Here is a 24,607-nt window from a genome sequence, read left to right as displayed (position 1 = left end):
AGCATCCATTCTTTGGCGATCAGCCTTCTTAATGGTCCAGCTCTCACTTCCATACATCACTACTGGGAAAACCATAGCTTTAACTATACGGACCTTTGTAGGCAATTGTAACATGTACTGCGGTGTTAAAGAAGTGTTCGAAATGGGGTTAGAAGTGCTCGTATTGTTGTTGTTGTTTAGTCGTTTATTTGTGTCCGACTCTTCATGACCCCATGGAACAGAGCACGCCAGGCACTCCTGTCTTCCACTGCCTCCTGCAATTTGGTCAAACTTACGTTAGTAGCTTCAAGAACACTGTCCAGCCATCTCGTCCTCTGTCGTCCCCTTCTCCTTGTGCTTTCCCAACATCAGGGTCTTTTCCAGGGAGTCTTCTCTTCAGCCTCAGCTTCAGGATCTGTCCTTCCAGTGAGCACTCAGGGCTGATTTCCTTCAGAATGAGTAGGTTTGATCTTATTGCAGTCCATGGGCCTCTCAAGAGTCTCCTCCAACACCATAATCCAAAAGCATCAATTCTTTGGCGATCAGCCTTCTTTATGGTCTCACCTCCATACATCACTACTGGGAAAACCATAGCTTTAACTATACGGACCTTTGTTGGCAAGGTGATGTCTCTGCTTTTTAAGATGCAGTCTAGGTTTATCGCTTTTCTCCCAAGAAGCAGGTGTCTTTTAATTTTGTGACTGCTGTCACCATCTGCAGTGATCATGAAGCCCAAGAAAGTAAAATCTCTCACCGCCTCCATTTCTTCAAAGTAACACGGCCCCATGTCTGAATGCAGCCTTAGTCTCATTATGAATGAATGTGCTCTATTCACTTGGATCTGATTTGGATTTGAAGAGCTATGTGAACAATTGCCTGGATATATGTGGATATTTCTGCCCATCCCTGCAGGAAGGAGAAAATATCTGTAGAAATAGGCAGTGCTTTTTTTCTTAAAATAAAATAAAATGTTTAGGGGTACTCTCATTATGACTCAAGAAAATCACCATTTTATAATTCAAGTCAGGGAAAATAAATACAGTAAATGGAAAAAAGTACAAAGATTCACAAAATGTTTAGGGGTATGTGTCCCCCAGAAAAAAGCACTGGAAATAGGGATACAATTTACACATTCTTTGAGGGCAAATCCAAACTGAATTCACGCTAGGGGCAGGAAGACTGCAAATCACATTTTATATTTAGTTAATTGGCACAAAATATGTCTTAATAGGGGACATGGGTGGCGCTGTGGGTTAAACCACAGAGCCTAGGGCTTGCTGGTCAGAAGGTCGGCGGTTCGAATCCCCGCGACAGGGTGAGCTCCCGTTGCTTGGTCCCAGCTCCAGCCAACCTAGCAGTTCGAAAGCACGTCAAAGTGCAAGTAGATAAATAGGTACCACTACAGCGGGAAGGTAAACGGCGTTTCCGTGTGCTGCTCTGGTTCGTCATGCTGGCCACATGACCCGGAAGCTGTACGCCGGCTCCCTCGGCCAATAACGCGAGATGAGTGCCGCAACCCCAGAGTCGTTCACGACTGGACCTAATGGTCAGGGGTCCCTTTACCTATTACCTTTATGTCTTAATAGGATCAACACTCTGTATCTGGAATATCACATATATTTGGCATATCACCCATATTCAAACACAAAATTGGTTCAGCTTTTGGTTGTTGACCATCAGTTACCTTACAACTCAGTTTACGTTCTATGGAAATTACTTTTTCCATTAATTGAAAAAGTTTATTAAGGGCGGGGGAGAATAGACATGCTAATGAATTATCACTTTTGTTTCTTTTGATCAGATTTATGAATGAGAAATATAGATTTTAGCAAGAAGCAGTGGTGTAGTGCTGAATTTGAAGTGCAGGAGCTTATCATAACTTGAGTTTTAAATTCCAGCAGCTTTTATATAGTTTGTCTGTCTGTCTGTCTGTCTGTATCTCTCTCTCTCTCTTACACAAACACACCCCTCCACTGCATCACTGCCACGAAGATGTGTCCCTGTCAGAATTCAATCCCCTTTGTGCCAGAAAGTGTGGTATTCTTTCTCTCAGTACTGCAGATTATAGCTGGTTTCTATTATGCTAGTCCTGTTATTAATAACTCCCAGCTATGCAGAATCACAAGTTTATTTTTTCTGAAATGTTAGATTAGCATTTTTTGAAAAATGAGATTTGAAATTTGCAAAATACTTATATGTACAGTGCAATCCAATGTTTGGGGAGTGTTCCAATGGTTACAGAGAGCTATGGTGATGGTGCAAGCAAGAGGCCAGTAGATTGGTGGCATTTAAAATTGTTTTTAGCTTTGCACCCTTTGTCACACTGCCATGTTTACAAGTTCTCAGAAACAATGAGGACTTTGAAAATTTGAGGATCATAGTAGGATTCCCTAAGATGTTGCTTCTAGGAAGGTCTGGTTTTACTAATCTTTGTTTGCACTTGAAAATGCCATTTTAAGATCTTAGTACAGTATAAGCAGTTTCAAGAAAACAAATCCTACCCAGAAGTGTCTTCTGGAAACCCCACGTGTAGTCATCTCACATGACGAATGTATGTCATAATTGACAGTGGTTTCCCTTTGTATGTTCATGAGCTTATGTCACATGTGACAAGCAGGTCAAGGAATCACAAAATGCCCTAAACAGAAATTTAATTTTGTGTCAGGTAGCTCTAAGATTCCCTGAGAATGGTTTGAAAATATATATAGTGTTCCTCCCCTCCACTAAGGAGCCGAGAGGTCACAACAACCCTTTGAGGTAGGCTAGGCAGAGAGACAGTGACTTGCCCAAGATGAGGTAGAGCTGAAGGGGCATTTGAATTCCTTTTAAAAACAAATTTCAAGACCAATGTTCCATCCACTGCATCTTATATCCAAGCATGGGCACCCGCAGTTTATAAAACAAGCAAGAAGCTAAACCCATCCCATAGAGGTGGTCATTTTCTTGCAGACTATGTAATAACATTTTAGTTTTTGGCTCCGTTCTGCCATCTCCAGAGCTAATCAATCTCTGTACCAAGTGCTCTAGCAGGCAGTGACCCATAATTACAGTAGATTTGCTCTGTAATATAATAACATGCCTCTGCCTGCTGTAAACCTTGGATCTGAGATAAAATGCACATGATGAATGGTGTGCATTAAATAAAAAAAATCCTTGGAAGATAGAAGAAGGGGAATCCTGCATTGACCAACTATCACTTTCTTCCTTGTGCTATGTGAGACGGATGATTATGCAATGGGCACATATGCGATTTCGTTGATAGGTTTCAGAGCAAGTTCCTGTTCTTGCTTTGACTGTTGGCAAAATGCCCTGTGATTTCTGATAAGTCGTAATCAACAGCATATTTTATTCCTACAAAGCAAGGGCCGTGGACTAAACTCTAGCGCATGAAAACCATATACGGTTGTTATTCGGCTTGTATGAGTGTGTGCCATTTGAGATTAACTCGTGCTAGGAATTAGTTCAGCCTTCCAAACCTGGCACCTTCCAGAAGTTTTTGACTACAATTCCCATCAGCCCCAGTGAGTATGGCTGTGGTCCAAATATATCTGGAGGACATCAGGTATAGGTGATCAAATTGTACCTTTTGAGTAGTGATAGTTACACTTAGAGAAGAAAGAAAAGGGGAAGGGCATTTAACGGTGCTTGAAAGAATCTGCCCATAAGAGTTAATTGCCCCTTCTGAGCAGGATTTTCGTATATTTTGTCTGTAACTTAGATAGTAACTTAGTGCATGTCAACCTCAGCGCTGCAATCTAGCAGAGATGGTTCATGTATTCAGTGGGGCTTTCTGATCATTATGGAAAGGAGACGGGAGGGGCAAATACGTAGGTGGCAAATGTAATCATTTCCATCTGTGGGCTCCTGGTTTGCAGATATGGTGGAGCCAATCACTTTTTTAACATTGGCTTTCCAGTCAAAGACCCTGCAATCCTAGCCCCACATAATGGGCTGGGAGTAAGCCCCATTGAGTTCAACGAGATGTTTCTGAGCAGATGTGGTTACATAGTAGTGCACTGTAAGCCATTTCCCCCATTAGAGACAAATTAAGAGTTCTTCATATGTTAATCCATGAAGAGTGAATGGATGTTGGAGGGACAGAAGGATTGCACGCAGTGGCCCCGCCTTCATTTTTTTTTATTATAATGATTTTTATTAATTTTACAAACAAAACTAAACAAACTACACAAACATACAATATAACACTGTCCCTTCGTTTTCCCTCCACCCACTGGTTCACCTCTGCCACCAGTGAAACCCGTGTGCTTTGAGAATCAAAGGGGTCCATTGTAAGTTGGGTTTGGCCTCCCCCCTCCCTCCTCCCCCCTCTCCCCCCCCCTGCCACTGAAAGGACAGGAGTGGAGGAGCTCTGAGGATTGGTTTCCCCCAGCTCATTCATAAGTATACTTAGACAAATACAAACATAACAATAATAGGGGAGAATTTTAACTCCCCAATTCTTATTACCTTAACCTTATACTTGTGACTTCCTCGATAGTCTTCCTCCTGGTTTTCCTTAAACAAAATCTAAAATTTATGGCGGGTTTTCTATTTCAGTTTAAAATCCTTTTCTTATAATATTAACTCAACCCTCCTCCTTTTCCATGCTGCCCTCCCACAGGCCCCCTCCTGCCACAAGAGGAACCTGTGGGGCACAGCATTTACAAGGTTCCATTATATCCCCTCCTCACCCCTCTGAGCACTCCCTGCCACTGAGTATCTCAGAGTAGGGAAAGGAGAGTAGACAGCTTTCTGCCTAAACCTAACTTAACTTGCAAAAATTTACATTAACTTAAATTCTTTCCTAAGCCGTTCTTATAATTCCCTCCAGAAAACACAACTTTTTCCATTCATTTTTACACTCCATCTCCTCTCCCTAAGTCTTTTCCCCCAATTGGATCAGCATTTCCGTTAACAGGCCAAAATTTCAAAAACCGTCTTTCAGGGACTAAAAGCAAGATCTTTTAACTAGAATATTCACCCCACACCCATTCTTTCCCATATCCGTCTCCAGACCCTTGTCCCCCCCTGCCCCTGTCTTTCCCATTCCTCCCTAGCATCACCCCACATTTCAACCCCTCCAGGATCTTCAAGTCCATTAATCCTCAAATTCCTTTGCTTCTCGTTTTCTTGCTCTGCTTGATTTTCTTCCTTTTGAGGTCCATACTTTGCTTCATCCCAAACATATTTTTTATAGTCCAAGTCCTCTTTAAGATTTCCATCTAGTTGTTTCTCCTGACATCCAGATTCAATCTCCACAGTCTCCAAGATCAGATTTTCCTCTAAATCCTGGACTTGGACTTCATCCTCGACTGCTGGTAAATTGGGATGTTGCCGTTCCTTGTAAATATCCTCCCATATTTGTAGATAGTTTAGCACAGCCACCTGGAAGGCTCGAGAGTACTTTGTTTTCATATTTCTCCTGACCGCAAACAGGAGGTGGAGAACAAAGAGGTGCTGGAAAATTCCTTCCTCAGACGGTCGACTCCATTTTGGCTGTTCTTTTCCTTTGTCTTTTAACTCAATCACAACTCCATTCTTAATTCCAATATTGAATAGTTCTACCACGTTTTCAGTCAATTTTTACTGATTACAGCAGTGCAATAAATCCACCCGGTCTTTTGACAGCTTGACAGCTTTTGACAGCTGTCAAAGCACTCTCCCCCTTAATAGTGCTGTACCTCAAGGGGTGCCGGACTCGGGAGTTGAGAGGGTTCAAAAAGGTCTTTCTTTCTCTCGGGTCCACAGTCCCAGATGCCTTTTGTCGTTCAGCTTAAGATTATTTAAAGCGCCTCCCAATTTTCCATTAGGAAGAGACCGACTTCCGTTTCTTTAAAGCCTCTCCTGTTTTTCCAATTAACGAATTTGAAGTCCGTGATCGCAATTCCACTTACTTTTTGGAAGTTTAAATTTGTTCGGAAGAATCTGCCGCTTGCCGGGTCAGGACTCGGAGCTTCACTTCTCGGAGGTAAGATATAGCCCAAAATGGCTCCCGCGGTTCCACCCCGCCGGCTCTCGATCGCTCTATTGAGCTCTCGGGCAGCGGGGGATCCGCAAAAAACGGAGCAACCGCTGGGCGCGTGAGTCACCGGGACTCTCTACCCGGTGTTTTTACGGGGAATCCGCTCGCTCTGCGGACTTCCCCCCCCTCCGCGAAGCCAGGGACATCGGCGCGCGAGGTCCCTGCGTCCTTCTCTCCGCCGCGACAGACCGGAAGTCCCCTGCACGCAGTGGCCCCGCCTTCAACTGCCATGCATTAACCTGAACAACTGAACACAGCTCACATAGCTTGTATGGACATAGATTCCATTTATACATTGGGGCTTCCTTCCACACACTCGTTCCACATGCAATGTCGTGTTAATAGACTAGAACACAGGTGTCAAACACAAGGCCCGGGGGCCAAATCCGGCCCGCCAGACCTCGTCATGTGGCCCGCCGAGCGCCCCAGCCAGCGGGACCCAGCAGCGGGACCTTGCTGCTGAAGCGCCGCGCCGACAAAGCGCCGGCAAACAGCTGGGGGTGGGGGGTGGGTAGAAAGGCGGCCAGAGCAGCGCTGCGTGGAGCACCCCGAGCCACAGCAGGAGAAGGAGGAGGCAGCTTGCCGGGTCAGCGCCCGGCAGCGCCGCACGGAGAGTCCTGAGCCTCTGCGACGCAGCAGTGCTCTGTAGCACTTTGAATCCTCCTCCTCCTGCCACGGCTCGGCGCCTGGAAACGGCTGCTGCTGCTGCTGCTGCTGAAACACAGACAAAGCACCCAGCAGCGCCGTGTGGAAGAGGAAGAGGATTCAAAGTGCTACAGAGCACTGCTGGGTCCCAGAGGCTCGGGACTCTCCGCACGGCGCACGCCGCCTCCTCTTGCCTCACCTCCTCTTCCTCCTGCCGCGGCTCAGCCTCATGAACATGAGCTCAGCAGCGGCTCAGCCTCACGAACTGCAACTCTGAGGCTTTACGCACTTCTCCTAAAACGGACACCCGCTGCCTCACGCTGCACAGGAAATGCTTTTTGCCCCTGGGTCCCTTCGTGCTCTTTTCTGGCGCTGAATCAAGGCGGCGACCCCCCGCTTCCCTTTCTTTCTTCCTCTCTCTCATTCTTATTCTTTCTTTCCCTCTCCTTCCTTCCTTCTTTACCTCTGTCTTCTCTCCCTCTTTCTTTTTCTTTCCTTCTTTATTCTTTCTTTCCTACTCTTCTTTCTCTCACCTCTTTCCTTCCTCTCTCCCTCCTTCTCCCTCTTTTCTTTCTTTCTTTCTTTCTTTCTTTCTTCCTTTCTTTCTTTCTTCCTTACTTCCTTCCTTTCTTCCTTCCGTCCTTCCAATCTTTCTTCCTCTCCCTCATTCTTATTCTTTCTTTCCCTCTACTTCCTTCCTTCTTTCTCCCTTTCCGTCTTCTCTCCCTCTTTCTTTTTCTTTTCTTCTTGGAAAGAACCCTGGAACCAGGAGAGCAGCTCCAGTGAGTCAACCTCAGCCAGTCCCTTTGGTGAAGGGTGGTGGCTCACTGGCAGAACATCTGTCCTGCATGCAGAAGGACCCCAGCATCTCCAGGTACTAGTAGCTCTGCAAAGGTCCTGCATGAAACCCTAGCGAGCCTCCACCACCCAGTGCAGTTACCAAAAATCATTTTTCAATAAATTGTACAATAATTGTACATTTGAATATCTACTTGCCGTTATTCTGACTATGTTTCTGCTTTCAGAGCTAGTTATTACTTACATTATTACAAAAAACAGTAATAATTGAATGCAGTGACAATAATTTATGATAATAAAGAGTGGACACATAGTCCTACAGATACAACCGGCCCTTTGAGGGTGACTAAACTGCGGATGCGGCCCCCGATGAATTTGAGTTTGACACCCCTGGACTAGAATGATGATCAATGTACTTCCAGTGAACAGAAATGCAAAATATTTTTCCCCATCATTCTTTTTTTTAAAAAGGTATTTTTTTGCATCACTATTCAGCTGAAAAAGGCTGCAGGAGCAGTTTACAGATACAGTTGCAGACTATATTAGATTACTGGAATTGTTCTCAAAATGTTTAAATTGTTTTATTGTTCATGTGTTTGCTACAGTGGATTCCCTTGAGAGGAAGGGTAGGATATACATTTAACAAATAATATATAAGTATTGTGCTTTTCCATCTATAACATACCCCAGTGTATAACATGCCCCCTATTTTGGGGGACTCAAAATTAAGAAAATGGGGGAGAGAGATTCCCCAAAGTTGTTGAGGGTTTTTTTGGGGGGGGGGAAGAATTGTTGAGCTTTTGAAAGGTGAAAATGCGAAAAAATCTGCTCACTCACCGCTCACGTCGCCAGACCAACCTATCCTCTGTCCCATCGCCGAAGAAAGCAGCAAATCGACTGGCCAATTGCCGCAGCAGCAGCCAATAATCAACAGCCCTTGCAACAGCCACCAATAACAATCTCCAGCTTGTGGCAGCAACCAATCCCACTCCCCCACAATGCCCTACCCATGTATAAGACGACTCCTAATTTTGAACATTTTGGAATATAGTCTTATACACAGAAAAGTATGGTAATATGAGAATCCCAGCCTTAGGCTTACAACCTATTGGTCGTCAGGTGTTTGGGAATTGCTGTACAATGGATTTTGACAGGTGTCATTTACCTGATGACACTATGGCATCAGATGATCAACAGGAGATAAGGACCTGACCTGTTGGGCTAAAAATGTTCCCTGAGCTAAAAAGGAAATGTGATCGGGAGGGAGAAAGAAGAAAGCGGATTCAGGCACCAGTTCTTAGGTCACATCCACCATACATCCTTGTTTAAAACATCCTTTAACAGTCATGGGTTCCCCAAAAGAATCCTGGGAACTGTAGTTTGTTAAGGGTGCTGAGAGTTGTTAGCACCCCCTCACAGAGCTACAGTTCCCAGGAACTGTAACAAACTATAGCTCCCATCCTTAGATGGAGCCATGGTTGCCAAGGAGTTACAGTACTGTAATAGAATGGAAAGACTTCAAAGAGAGAAGGAGCCAAAAGCTGCTAGTCTTTCAGCTGAGTCGATGGAGACGCCATGCAGTCCCATCTCTCACTCTAGAGGGTACAGGGTTATTGGTGCGATGCCCCCCAGATTTTGTTGCCTACTCCTGCAAGAGGGAGGAGCCTGGTGAATGTGGTGCTGGAGCACAGCCAATGGAGAGGGCCTTTCTGAAATATTCCAGTCGGACAACCTTTAAGTTTTGTTTTGCTCCTTTTGGTATTTTGAGCATGGGATCAGAAGGCAACAAAAATAGCTGCGTAAAAACATCTGTATGTTTTGTTTGCAGCCTTGACCTTCAGTATCTGTGGTTTTACTGAGCTCTCCATATTAACAATGAGAAATCCCTTATAGGGCGAAGCCGCAACTCTTGCATTCTAGATAGTTGGAAGCTAACTTGAGTTGTTAGGTTGCCAGTAATAACAGTTTCGCACGAGGGTACTTTTTTCGTACTCTCACTCTAACAAACAGATCACACTGTTTGCCTTATTTTAAAATAACGCCAGCGACGGGCGAGAATCACATTGTTTGACAATCCTGTAAAAGGAGGCATTTTTTCGCGAACACTGCCTCTGACTTCGATCTGATTAAATCAGTCTCCCTGCCTGCCTCTATGTTCTCAGTGATGTTTTAAATTAATTTATTTACTTCCTCTTTGGAGTGCCTCTGCAGACATTATCAGACACAATCTACCGCATAATGCAAGCTTCTGCAGTGTAGCAAGTCAGTCTTGATATTCTCGTGTTTCTTGGGGTATAGAGGCTCTCTGGAAGAAGGCAGTGAATAAAGACCAGATTACTAGAGTTATACATTTAGCTCCTTAGATTGTGAGCAAAATATGTAAAGCCCAGAGCCTGAAAGATCATGCCAAGATTTCTGGTTGCAACAGTAGTGCGGTTGACGCTTCCACACCTTACTTCTAAATAACATGGCTTCCTCCAAAGAACCCTGAGAGCCCTCCTTAATCAACAATTCCCAGCGAATTACAGTTCCCAGGATTCTTTGGTGTGTGTGTGTGTGTGTGTGTGTGTGTGTGTGTGCATTAAATATGCTTTAAATGTACAGTGTGGATTTAATGTGTGTCTCTGAAACATGACTGGCCCAGTGGTGTGCTGTGTTGCATTGTGTTCCTGTAATGATCATAGCATTGCCTCCTGATCCTGCAAGGCTCTGGTACAACTTGTTTGAGGATTCAGAACAAAACAAAAGCAAACACCGTGGCCATGTTTGCATGCAACGCTAAACCATGGTTTAGTGTTGCAGACTTGAGCAAGCAGGAGCCGCCACAAGTCCTGGGTTCACATGCTCCCACTCCCCCCTGCTCTTCCTCCAGAGTTTTTGTTCAGCCAAGCTGACTGATACCTCCATAACTACAAATCAGGTTATTTTATTGCTGAAACTAAACTCTTCCAGGGTCCTCCTTTTGAAGTCCAAGGCTCCTTCCCGTTCATGCACTTAGCAGCAAGTTATGCTTTAGCTTTTTGTATGACTGTGACCTTTGGCTACTGATGAGGCACAATAAGTTCAATTTTATCCCTGCATTCCGCTTAGCCAAGCTGCCATATTCATAATTCTTAACAGGCATCAAATAGCTGTAAGCATTGCTATGAGAAAGCCGGGCTGAGCTGCTGCAAGAAAGGAAAACCACACTGAGATAAAAGGATCTCCTTTACCTCTTAACATATGCTAATTTAAAAGGCAGAGCTAGCTAATGGCATTAATATAAAAACTCCCAGCAGGTGAGCACCTGAGGTTCCGGTACCAGGCAACATTCATTCTTCTGTCTTAGTTATTTCAAGAGATATTTATTTTTAATGTTTGATATTTTAATACGTTTTTATATGTGCTGGAAGCCACCCTGAGTGGCTGAGGAAACCCAGCCAGATGGGCAGGATATGAATTTATTTATTTATTTATTTCAAGTTAGAAGAGAGTTTAATTTTTTCCCCCAAAAATCAAAGGCTGTGCGTGGGGGATTCCTGTACACAGCAGAGTACATTATCCTGAGAACGTTGATGTACAATTTTATTTTATATGCCTAAATAGGAAGCAATATCACTTCTAAGCCACTTAATATTAAAATAATATCACTTTGTAAACCACTTAATATTAAAACATCTCTAAGTGGTCTACAGCAAAAACTTAAAATGTATACTAAAAACCATCGCCATAAACCACCAGAAACAAAACGATCAAGAATCGCAACAATACAGCATCCTAAATACAAAAAAAAAATACTACGGTAAATCCTGCTTTAGCGGTCAGGGGAAGTTTGGGAAAGTAGTAACCCATGAGGCTTCCTCTATGGTTAGGGTGAAGAACATTCCAAACAACAAGGGCAACAGTGGAAAATACCCCTTTACAGGTTACCACTATACAATGGAATGGAATGGAATGGAATGTGTGGTACCGCTAACTGGAACTTTCTGGATGACCACAGTGATCTAGTAGGTCTACATAGGGACAGGCAGACAGTGGCTGTATTATTGCTTCATGGGCAGGGAAACAAAGCAGCTCTAGTGAACATCATGCCCCTCATATTTGCTCGCAAAAAAACTGGCGCAAGTGAACAAATGCTTGGTCCCTGAAAGCCTCAGTATCATGCAACACTATTCCCTCCACATTAAGTCTTTTAGTTTCCATGGAAGCTTAATTCTAACTATAATCTGGAAAGTTGGCAGTCATTGCTCTGCCATCTGTAAAGGATAAAAGTTCTGTAAAAATTTGGGCCTTGTAACGTTCCTGAGTTGCCATGAGCAATTGTTCAGAAGCAGAGAAACTGAATTATACGGCAACAATTAGCTGCACTTTGTTTTAGGATTATGGCAAGTGAAAGAATTAGCTTTAAGGACAATACCTGGTGTACATAACCCACACATAAAATCACAGTTTTTATATCTACAGCATTTTTTTCCCTCCCTGTTTAATTGACTTCTGATTCTACACTCACTGGCATTGGGTCTCCAGACCTTCAGGCAAGATTTGCAGCCTTAACTTGAGATGCTGAGAATGGAATCCAGGAACAAACATCATTCTAGCTTACCACTGAGCATCACAAAAGCTGTATGGTTTCTTAAAACTGAAGGCAACAGTCAGTGTATGAGCATAGTGCGGCCTGCTGACAGCTCAGAAGCTGAGTGTGAAGAAGGCACTGAACATAATTTGCTGTAGTTAACGGGCAGGATTTCAGAGGTCATCCCCACAACTAGCAGAAGCAAAGCAAATGTATGTAAAAGAAATCAGCACACACTTAATGTGAGTAATTTACATAGATTGGAGAATTGACGTAGAACTGGTGTTGCTTTAGCATTTTAAGATTTTTTGTGTTTGCTTTTTAAACATGACAAATTTGCATTTGTCTGTCTTGCATGTCGGCCATTATTTTCTTTCTAAATCTGCAATCCTTCAGAGTTCCGAGCCACTAGGAATAGGAAGGGTAAGTATTGCGGAACTTCTGATGCTAGCTTTTGATGAGGGAATACATCTTTTTTATGAGACGCAGGATGCTAAGTGCTCAAGTCAGCCTCTGTGTTGGCTTGAAACGGAGAACATTTAGCAAAGGACAAGCATGTGGCTGTACAACGTGTACATCTTTTTTAAAAAAAAATCTGCCATGTGTAGAAGGCATGGGTAGTAGACTACGCTTTGAGGATCAGCCTTCCTTAAACATTTATTTCTTTTTTATGGAAGTCATTATTTATTGCACTTCTCTTCTTTTGCAGAGAGATGGTCAATGCATGGTTTTCTGAGAGAGTTCATCCCATACCAGTGTGCAAAGAGGGGGCCAAGCAGCACGGTGACGCTTGTTCTTGTCCCAGCCACCAGGCCGCACGGGCAGAGAGCACTAACCCCACACCCCCAACCAGGAAGATATCTGCTTCTGAGTTTGACAGGCCCCTTAGGCCTATTGTTGTCAAGGATTGTGTTGGAACCGTGAGTTTCTTGTCGGACTCCGAAAAGAAGGAGCAGATGCCTCTCCATCCCCGGACGCTTGGGAGCGATGCAGGGGATCAGTGCTCAAGGCTCTTAGAATTGGTGAAGGACATTTCTAGTCACTTGGATGTCACAGCCCTTTGCCACAAAATTTTCTTGCACATCCACGAACTCATTGCCGCCGATCGCTACTCCCTCTTTCTGGTGTGTGAAGACAGTTCCAATGAGAAGTTTCTCATCAGCAGGCTCTTCGACGTCGCCGAAGGTTCGACCTTGGAAGAAGCTTCAAACAATGGTATCCGTCTGGAGTGGAACAAAGGGATAGTGGGACACGTGGCAGCTTTGGGGCAGCCTTTGAACATCAAAGATGCCTATGAGGTAAACAAAAATAAATGTGCGGTGGGTGCGTTTTATCCAGAGAGACCACTTATCTAGCTATTTTCCACACCAAAGATCTTTCCTCCAGAGAGCTCAGCCATGGTGTACACAGTTCTCCCCTCACCCTCCATTTTACCATCACCACAAAGCTGTGAGGTGGGTTAGGTTTGCAGATGGTGACTGGCTAAGGTCACCCAGTGACCTTCAAGGCTGAGCAGGAATTAGGTCTCCAAGGTCCTAGCCCAACACTCTAACCACTACACACTACTGGCTCTCATGGATTTAGAAAATTCTGTGTGAATGTACATGGTGAGGAATGCAACGGTTGGCCTTCTGGTTAGAGAAGGTAATGGAAAGCACACGACACCAGCATTTTACTGAACTGTTAATAGTGCTATAGCACAGTTTATGATGCTAGGTGGCTTGGGCCTAATATGCCAAGCGGTTGCCTTTCCTAAAATGCCTCACTGCAATCTCTTAAGGTTGATTTAGACCATTGTCTACAATTTGCTCTCTGTAAGAACATAGGAAGCTGCCCTATACAATGGCCCATCAAACTCAATATTGTCTACACCAGTGTTTCCCAAACTTTGGTCTCCAGCTGTTTTTGGACTACAACTCCCATCATCCCTAGCTGGCAAGACCAGTGGCCAGGGATGTTGGGAACTGTAGTCTGAAAAACAACTGGAGACCCAAGCTTGGGAAACGCTGGTCTACATTGAGTGGTAGCGGCTCTGCAGGGTTGTGGACAGGGTTCACCCCAAGTCTTACCTGGAAATGCCACTGGAGACTGAATCTGGGACTTTCTGCATGCATTGTGGATGCTCTGAGCTGTTGCTCTTTTCCATGCATCATGGATTCAGGGGTTCTTAGTGTCTGTCCCCACAATTGTGGAGCTGAGGATTTGCCAGAATGGATAGGCAACTAGTCACTGGAATTAAGTTAGGCCTGACACTTCTGCTAGTTCTTGGTATATTTTATTTGTGTTATCATGATTAGTCAACTCTGGTTTGCATTTGTAACTGGGTTTTTTTGGGGGGGGCTGGGCTGTAGGGAGCGGACCTGTGGATACCGTGTTTCTCCAAAAATAAGCCATACCCCGAAAATAAGCCATAGTGATAGGCAGTTTAACCTTGTAGGTTAAACTGTACCATACTTAATAAAAAAAAAAAGACATCCCCTGAAAATAAGCCACCGTGTGGTTTTTTGAGGAAAAATAAATATAAGACAGTGTCTTATTTTTGGAGAAACACGGTATTACAATCCTATAGCTGCCAGGCATGATATTTTGATTCTGGATATGTTTTAACATTGATATCTGACATAAACTTTTAGAGTGCCCTAGAAATGGAAATAATGTAATTTGCTATACAATTTTTGTGGCTTTAAACTTGAGCAGTTCTAGTAACATCTGATAACGTGAACTTTGCACACATGTCTGTGCTCTGAGGTATGTATGGAACTGAGTATAGTCTGAGTAAGAATGGCAAAACTAAACATTGAACATTCTTTCCTGAAATGGAAGAGCTTAGTCTTTTTCATCACTATGGCTAATTTAGCCATAATTGCACTTCCCTCAGTTTTCTCACTTTCTCCAGGGAGAGAGAGGGGGGGGGAAATCAAAAAATGGGTGTGCTTTGGGTAAACAGCATGTTATAGAATATATTCAATCTGAGGGTGGGAGTGGAGGAGATACTACAAATTTTTGTAAGCTTGCTAAAACTCTTTGGGGTTCTTTATCTGCAAATGGTGATGATCCACATAGTGCTTCAGTCATTATTTTATGGAATGGAAATGTCAGGAAAAATAACTTGGGGATGAGTGGGGGACAGGGTCTTTTTTGGTGGTGACTCCAAACTTGTGGAATTCCATCCCCTAAGATTCCTTTATTCACTGTTTCTAAATGATCCCTGAATATCTTTTTATTTCATCGGGACTTCTCTGTTATGAGAAAAATGGGATTCATACTGATTAAAAAATTTATATTATCTTATTCCCCCCTATTTTAAGTTAACAGAGTTTTTCTTTTTAAATCCTGTATTATATTATTGTTTATTTTATATTGTTCCCCAGACAAAAAGTGAGCAGTAAGACAAAAACCAAACCATGACTACAGCTTGCAGTTTGTTTGGAGTGGAACAAACCATGAGCCCGGGTTTAGACATAATACACAGCCAAAGCATGACTTAGCTCCAGGTAGTACGGCAGCATCAGGACCACAGAAGAGCAAAGTAGCTGTGATTTTATTTATAAGTGCCTGCACACTTGCATGTTCACACTTAGCTATGGTTTGGCTTAGTGTTATGTGCAAACCAGGCCATTGTTTTAAAGTGGTTGTGTGCTGCCTTGGGAACGTTTTGCCCTGCAATGTTCATGTGCCTTAGAAATTTGTTAATAAGTAAATAATTGAACACTGCTGCCAAGAGGAACAGTGAAACAGAACCTGTTACATATTTTGCAATGTTGTCTCTCTGTTCACTATGCATTTGGATATCTTAACCAAACTTTGAATGATGGTTTCTGGGATCAAGGAGCAGGTTTTCACCTGTGTTTTGATACAATTGGACGCCATTTTGAATCAAGATGGTAGACAGGACCTTTCAAAAAAACTGCACTGAAATTTAACCACCACTTTCAAACTTGCATTATTATTATATTTTGGTTTCTTAGAATCCCCAAGTATCCTATTGGCATATAAACTTAGGAAATAAGTATGGTTTCTGGAAAAAACATGTGTACATAGTTATCTATTTTCTTCTTTTGACAGGATCCCCGATTTAATGCAGAAGTGGACCAAATCACAGGCTATAGGACGCAGAGCATCCTCTGTATGCCAATAAAGAACCATAGAGAAGAGGTAAGGTCATGCATCTGGCTCTTCCTTGGCTGTAACATTTCCAGCACCACTAATTCATTTAACCATTTTCAGCTTTCAGGCTCCGTCCCAAAGTACAACATTGTTTGTTCTTGATTTTTGCCTTTTTATAATTTAAAGTATGTCTACATGTGATTCCATAGAGTTCAGTTTGGACCTGCTTTGTTAACTATGCAGAATTGATAGACAGCCAGTTTCCTTCCCTCCCCCATGTTGTCATTTAACAAGTAACATTAGCCAATTTTGACAAAGACAGCGAATTTGCATTTTCTTCTTGTAAATATAAAACTCCTATTTTCTTGTAACTTTTTTTCCCCACCCTTGTTCAACTGAATCTGAATTATGAGGAAGTATTGTGTGTGTAGAAAATGGTCTAAAATACAATGAGCTTACTACATAAAATCAGGCTTACAGTCTAAAGCATGGAAAACAAAGGAAGGAAAAATGGGACAGAATTATTATTATTATTTTTAAAAGAAAATTTGTGAAAAGGAGAAACTGCAGAATTAAAAAAAGGATGTATTGCTTTCAGTGTTTGCCATCAGGGCTATATTATTTTTTAAATTCCCATTTATTATGATGTCAAATCTAAGGGCTCATCTACACTCCAGGCCTAGAAGGCACAGCTCCAAGAGATGTTATGCTTGTCTCATGTTTCCTAAGGAAAATGCATTCACTTTTTCCAGGAAAACCATAGAGCACCATTGAATTGGAACAAACATCAATCCACAGAATATCTGGTTGGTGTTTGCTCTGTTTTAGCAATAACTAGCTGGCCCTGCCACGCATTGCTGTGGCTCATCCCTGTGATTTCCCCCTCCCTGTGCCGATCCATGACGTATCCCTCCCCCCCACCTTATCCCTGTGATTCCCCCCTCCACCCCCCCATCCCGGCTTATCCCTGTGATTCTCCCCTCTCTGTCCCGAACCATGACGTATCACGCCCCCTTCTACCCCCCCCACCCCCAGCTCATCCCTGTGACTGGTCCCACCGTGTCCTGACCTATCCTGTCCCTTCCTCCCCCCAACCCCCACCCAGGTGAGTCAGTACCTCCATTCGGCCTGGTCTGTAAAGGCTTCGGCCTAGTATGTAAATGGGAGCCGAGGTGCTGTTGAGAGGAAAGGTTTTATAGGTGCAGTACCAGTGTAGCCGCTGCTAGAGGGCGCTGGTTCTCTTCCCAGCATGCACTTCTGACTGAGTGGTGCGTTCTGGAACGGTTTTTTGGGGGTTTTACCTGGTGGAGGTGTGGTTTTACCTGGTGGAGGTGTGACATCTGTCTTAGCAAACTTTCATATATCCTTTGGACATTCGCATGTGATGTTGCGTCAAAATTTCACCTCAATTGGTCAAACGGTTTTGGTGAAAAGTGGAAACACACCCACACGTCCTTTTTACATTTTTGTATATATAGAAGAGCAGGTTTTCCTGGGGGGGAGCAGTGGGACAAGTGGAAGTATAGACAAGCTCTAAGCATGACATGGGAAATGTTCATTGAAAGGTGGTATAAAAATATTGTGAAAGTAGCGTACTGTTGTGTGGGGTGGGGACGGGGGCAAAAGAAACAGAAAACCAAGCAGGATAGGATGTGCAAAAGACGAGATATATTTGCCTAATATGTGCATCTGATAATTTGAATGGGTAGGTGAAAATTTGGAATTCATTACTATAATTGAAGTAGAAATGCAATGCATCTCACCATAAGCAGGAAGATGGTGGCCAGGTGACTGGTCTTCCTGCTCAGCGGGCAAATTTAAGGCCCTTGCTCTCCCCTTCATTTTGGTTATTTCCCTTTAAAATAGACTTGGGCCCCAAGGTCTTTCAAAACGAGGGTTGCCATCTGTAAAATAAGATCCAGGACCACCCTAGAAGGAAACAGGCCCATCCTTGAAGGAGTCACAGCTGGAACACTGAACGGGAGAACTCTTCGCTGCAATGTTTTGCTGCAGCGCTGCTTGCTGCTACAGATTTTTGTGGAGCCTTTGCTTCCTCTGCCCTTCACTCAATGACCAGCTTGCTTTATGTTTAGAGAATACATATGACAGTAAACTGGCCTCAAGCTGGTCTTTTGTTAGAGTGTCCCTGGGCTTATTTTGACTGTATGGAGTTTCTCTTGTCACATAACTTTTGGTTCAAAGGCTAATTTTTGGATCTGAGCTTTTTCAGTTCTTGTTTCCCATCAGCATTTCAGCTTTTTCCAAAATATACTTACAGTTTCTAGTGTTATATTAACTCATGTTAATCCCAAACGTCGTGTTACTTTAAACTTGTTATTCTTTGAGCTGTGGCTAATTTAAACATTAGCTTCATCTCCTTGATCATTTCGGCCATCCGCTGGGATGAAAGGGTTGTTGGTTTTTCATCTGAATATGCATATCTTTTCTTTCAGACAAAATTTGAGTTTGCGGAAGATTCTGCTTGGGGTTTCATCATCCTCAGTTATTTATTGTCATATGCAAACCTGGCTGCCTCATGGCCTAACCCTGACTTCAGTTTATGGGTGGGCAAATCTGTCAATCCCCCAGAATATAATGCATTTTATATGTTATTTTCACTAGCATATGTATTTTTATGCATTTCTGTACACATTCTGAAAGGTAGCTGTGTTTTGGTTCACATATTGGACTGAGAAGTTTGAATTAGATAGTTTCTCATTAAAATAGAAATAAAATCAAATGTTCCCCACATCTCTACTTCAGTTCCTTTATATCATGAGCACATAGCTGCCAAGTCTCCCGTTTTCCCCGGGAAAACCCCTTTTTTACTTACCTTTTCCCGGTGGTCCCCCGTATCATTTCGTCTCTTCGTCTCCCATTTTTCTCCGTTATTTTCTCCTGCCGGCAGCCATTTTTTTTCCCGATTTGCCCTTCTATGGGCACAAAAAATGGCCGCCTCCAGCTTCAAAAGCCGCATGTACGCATGTCTGGAAGTGCATAGATGTCACTTCCGGTGTTGGCGGCGGCCATTTTGGTGCCCATAGATGGGCGGAGCGACACCGGAAGTTGCGTCGGAGCACTTCCTGACATGCGCACAAGCAATTTTCGAAGCCGGCGGCGGCCATTTTGGGTGCCCATAGACGGGCAAAGCGACACCGGAAGTTACATCGACGCAACTTCCGGTGTCAAATGGCTGCCGGTCCCGGATTCTGCAGTCCGGAACTTGGAAGGTAAGTGAGCATTCAGCGAAATAGTTAATAGGTACATCACTAGAAAGTCACAAAGTATGTTAATAACACAATCCTATACATGCTTTTGTGAAAATAATTTCCTATTCAGGAGTCAGCCTCCTTATGTGTAAGCAAACACATGAGGAGAAGCTGGGAGATAATGTCAGGCCCTGCCCCCTCAGGGATGTCATCTACACAGTTTAAATCCCCCCACATATTTGGGAGGCAAATGTTTCCAGCAGAGAGTATCTTCGGCTCATGGAGACATAAATACAGTGGTACCTCGGTTTATGAACACAATTGGTTCCGGAAGTCTGTTCATAAACTGAAGTGTTCATAAACTGAAGCGAGCTTCCCCATTGAAAGTAATGGAAAGTGGATTAATCTGTTCCAGACGGTCCACGGAGTACTTAAACTGAAGCGTTCATAAACTGAAGCAAACTTTCCCATTGAAAGTGATGGAAAATGAATTAATCCATTCCAGATGGGTCCGCGGCGTTCGTAAACCGAAAATTCGTAAACCGAGGTGTTCCTAAACCGAGGTTCCACTGGGCTTAAATCTCCCTGTGTCCAGTGGAATTTACTCCTTAATAAGTGCGTTTAGCATTTCAACTTAAACTACACTAACATTGCAGGGATGCTTCTCCAATATGCAGGGGTGCATACTGGAGGAGATCTTCAGGACTGTAGTTTTACTTGAAAGTAAAGAAGTAGGTTTACTTGAAACTCATTCACCTAGCAGTAAATAAAGGACTTCCTTCTTTCCTGTCTGCCCATCACACCATTTTCTGAAGTGTATAGGCTACCACTGCTTGTTGATCTTACTGTCAGCGTATGTATTTTTCGCTGCCATCGCAAGTGCTTGTTTCGACTTGGCAGACTCTGAAGCCTGACCCTAAGTCAACCGACAACCAAGCCGACCACTGCATGTGGGGGTGTCTGGCGTCGGAGGTCTGGTGCACAAGTACACGGTTTGCTCATGACATGCTTTCTTTAGACAAGCCGGCCAAAACAAAACAAGAATGTGTCAGGGCTTTGGCTCACAAGCCTCCATTAATCATAAGCTCCAAGGGGCCTTGGGTACGTTGCTACCATCTAGTCAGCCATCTTTGATCAATGAAGAAACGAAATGCCGTATTCTTAGATCAAGACACTGCAGGGCTAACATACTTGTTTAAATAATTATTCAGCTTGCTGTTGGTAGCTCCCGAAATGAAATACAATGACTTTGGATAGGTTTACCCTCGTAAATGAAAGCACGGCCCCAGCTGAAGCAAAGCATCCCCTTCCCATTACTTGCAAATGTAAAACAAAGTGATAGATGAACAAATTGGCGAAGGTTGAAAGGGAGGGGGCGAAGTGCTACACTCACTTCTAGTCATTTTGAACTGGAGGGACAGAGTTTTGGAATGTTTCTTAGGGAAAGCTGGTTTCTCTTCCCACCCCAGCACAACCCTATCTTTCCTTTTAAACTCTCTTAGCAGAAGGTTTTCATCACTCTCACCATAATGCGTTACTGACACATTTCTGGAATGAAGCTTGATCCACTGAATCAGACCCTAAATTGCCATCTGCTTTTAGCTGCTTTCCCTACTTTTTGAGAGCCATTAACAACATAAAAACACGCTGGCTCCTCGTTCCAAAGAAAACGCCCAGAAAACAGACACAGCCATTATCATGAAGATCTATCTAACAGATAAAAGAAGCTGCTTCGGCTCTGAATGTTTGTTTACCAATAACAAGCCGGCTTTGCTTTCTGCAAAGCTACTGAAGCCATGCCTCGGGCACATGTCAGCCGTGGCACATCACTCCCACAAGTGACATTTCATTGGCTCAGCCATCTGTGCATGTTCTGGGCAGGATCTGCCCCGTGCCCTGTGTGTGGATGTCTATGAACACTTTGGGCAGGCAGAAAGGCAGGAGCAGCAAACCAAACTGAAAGCAAGGGTGTGACTTTGGCCACATTCACATCACAGATTCAAAACACTGTGATGCTATGTACTGTGAATCCACGGCTTCCCCCAAAGAATCATGGGAGCTGTAGTTTAAGGGTTCTGAGGGCTGTTAGGACACCGCTGTTCCCCTCACAAAGCTACACTTCTTAGAGTTCTCTGTGAAGAGGGATTGACTGTTAAGTCACTTTGTGTTCTCAAAGTGGGAAAGGGATCTCCTAGCTACTGTCAGCAACCTTAACAAATTACAGCTCCCATAATTAATTTGGGGGAAGCTATGGCTGTTTAAAGTGGCATCATAGTATTTTAAATGTATGGTGTGAATGCGGCCTTGTCTCATGGTGTACTCTCCTCTTCATTGCCACGAGCAGAGCATGGGGTGGAGGAACATGTCCGCAATATACACTGAAAGGCACATTGGGAAAGGTGGAGTTGTTGTTTTTGCTGTGCCTCACTTTATTTGGTGACAAGAATTTTTGAGGTGTTCTTGTGATAGTCCTACAAACACAACTAGTCGCAGTAACAATGAATGCACCAAATGGACTCCATTTTGCTAGTCATTAGCACCCTGTTTTGCTAGTTTGTATTGTTCTTATTATCTCCATCACTGTCCTTCTGAGGCCAACCAGCATTTACAGAGCAACTTACAAAAGAATTACAAAAACAGCACAGGATAAGTATTCCAATCAAGGTTTAAAAACTTTAAAAGCCTGATAAAATAATGAAAGTTTTTGTCTAGTACTGAAATGATGGCGAACCTCCCTGGAGAGGACAGTCCATAGGTTGGTCAACAGTACCAGAAAGGTTCTCCTGGGTTGCTAATCACCCTGCTTCTGATGGAGGGTCACCCAAAGAAGAACCCCAAATATAGATCTCAGCACACAGGAGGAGTCTTGATACAGGAGAAGATGGTTCAAGAAATACCATGTGGGGCTTTAAAGTTAAGCTCAAGAGCTTTGAACTGAGCTCAGAATGAAACAGAGATGCAATGAAGCTGTTTCAAAACAATTGTGATGTGATCCCACCTCCTGGTCCTTGTCAGCAGTTTTGAAGCCCCACTGCGGACTAACTGGAGTTTCCGGGCCATCTTCAAGGGCAGCCCCTTGTAGACTGCACTGCAGTAATCAAAGATTACTCTCTGAATGCTAAAAATCTATGATAGCCCCCAAAGTAAAAGCACAGCCTCAATGAACAGCAGTAGCCTGCATGCAACTAATAGAAAAGTAACGTGCATTTATAATGCAAGAGAGTAGGCATGTGGAAAATGTGATGGTAGTGCATCTATATTTATACTGTATTTATACAGTAATACCTCCGCGGACATCGGCCTTGTCTAGCGTCCATTCCGGCGAAGGTCTGCGGCAAACCAGGAAGTACTGGAGCGCGTTACTTCCGGGTTTGCCGCTTGCACATGCGCAGAAGCGCTAAATCCCGGCCACAAAACGAGGAACGACTGTATTTTAGTTTGAGAATCACCAGAAACTATGTACTTTGAAATAGACGCACATCCTTCTTTCCACGAAAAGGGAAGGCATGAGAAGTGACATTCTTTTGTGGTTTTTTGGTATATATTTGTTCTTGCAGTAGGAAAGCTAAGACAAGAAGCTGCAGGAAACCTCAGAGATGCCCATTAGATGTTGGGGCCAGTGAACTCAAGAAGATGATTTGGGCTGAGTACACAACACACATTTGAAGCACACGGCTGCCCTCAAACAAAGCACCTTGGAACTATACTTTCCCCCTCACAACTACAATTCCCTTAACCCCTTAGCACCCTTAACAAACTATAGTTTCAGGATTCTTTGCAGGGAGTCATGTGCTCACATGTGCTTTAAATGTTTGGTGTGCATGCACTCAGTCCTTCTATTCAAAGCACATTTCTGGGAAGTCGATATCTCGCAGACTTTGAATGGAAAGAATACCTGCAGCTTTAGAGCAGAAGAAAGCAGTTTTAGAGCATTTGTCTACTTTAAATCACAGAAGAAAAAGAGCTCCTCAGGGGGGATTTTAGACTAAAAAGTTCAGATCTGTGGGGGGAAATGTTTTTGTTAAAGGAAAATGATTGGGAGAAATGGGGAGGGGATCCCCATCCTTCAGCAGGAACACTATGACCCTTCTTGAATTTGACAGTGTCTTCTGAACCAATAGTATTTATGCGGGATTCTTAATTTATCCAGAAAACTTCCTGACAAACATAACGCCAGGTTGTTTCAATATTTCTAAAGTTCACAGCAGGCAAGAAGGGAAAAAAGTGGCAATTCTGTTGGAACAGATGTAATAACAAGGTCCCTGCCCCTCTGAATAGATTCATCATGTAGGGATGGTGAGCTTGTGGCTTCCAGAGGTTGATGGACTTCAACAACAATCAGCCTTAGCCAGTCTGGGCACTTGTCGGGGGTGATGGTTCTGGGAGTCCCACAACATCTGGAGGGCCATGTGTTCATGATGCAAGGGGTCAGGAATGTGTGTAGAAGAAATTGAGGCTGTAGAAGTCTAGTGAGAAGGTGTTGAGGGAAGGTGTTGAGGGAGGCAGACAGATGACTTAGAGGGTAAGAACATCAGAGAAGAGCCTAGGCTGTGACTGCGAGGTCACATCTATGCCTTACTTTTAAAGCGTTCTTATACCACTTGAAAGTCCCATGGACTGCAAGAAGATCAAACCTATCCATTCTGAAGGAAATCAGCCCTGAGTGCTCATTGGAAGGACAGGTCCTGAAGCTGAGGCTCCAGTACTTTGGCCACCTCATGAGAAGAGAAGACAGAAGAGAAGAAGAGAAGATGGAGGGCACAAGGAGAAGGGGACGACAGAGAACGAGATGATTGGACAGTGTTCTCGAAGCCACCAACATGAGTCTGACCAAACTGCGGGAGGCAGTGGAAGACAGGAGTGCCTGGCGTACTCTGGTCCATGGGGTCACGAAGAGTCAGACACGACTAAACAACTAAAGAAACAACATACCACTTTGACAGTCAGGACTTTCTCCCAAAGAATCCTGGGAACTGGAGTTTGTTAAGGGTGTTGGGTATTGTAGCTCTGTGAGCAGTCTCCCAACAACTCTCAGCATCCTTAAGAAAGTGCAGTTCCCAGGATTCTTTGGGGGACAGCCATGACTGTTAAAGCGGCATAAGAACGCTTTAAATGTGTGGCGTGGCTGTGACTGTGACTGAAAATGCAGGCAAATAGGTAGGCGGAAAGGAGCAGCCGGACAAGGGATGCCCAAGTGGGGTTGGATGGTTTGAGGGGGAGAAGTGGGAAAGATGTTTTAGCAATTCATTGGAAGAGGAGAAAGAAATGGGATGAGGGAACGGTTGGGTGTGACTG

The 24,607-nt window shown here is 43.7% G+C and overlaps 1 protein-coding gene across 11 annotated transcripts in view; it reads left to right on the top strand.

The window, feature by feature from the left end:
* Positions 1–24,607, top strand: part of PDE5A (phosphodiesterase 5A) — a 91,466-nt gene that overhangs the window by 16,013 nt on the left and 50,846 nt on the right. For 10 of the 11 annotated variants that reach the window (XM_035111541.2, XM_060278567.1, XM_035111539.2 and 7 more), the window contains exons 2-3: positions 12,706–13,294; positions 16,062–16,151. In XM_035111541.2, the coding sequence (XP_034967432.1) occupies positions 12,706–13,294; positions 16,062–16,151 (679 nt within the window). Of the gene's footprint in view, positions 1–7,835; positions 12,209–12,705; positions 13,295–16,061; positions 16,152–24,607 lie in introns of those variants that run through there. The other variant, XM_035111546.2, reaches the window with a different exon arrangement.

This window comes from Zootoca vivipara, chromosome 9 (assembly GCF_963506605.1).
Source record: "Zootoca vivipara chromosome 9, rZooViv1.1, whole genome shotgun sequence".
Taxonomy (NCBI): domain Eukaryota; kingdom Metazoa; phylum Chordata; class Lepidosauria; order Squamata; family Lacertidae; genus Zootoca; species Zootoca vivipara.
This window is presented reverse-complemented; position numbering and strand designations above follow the sequence as displayed.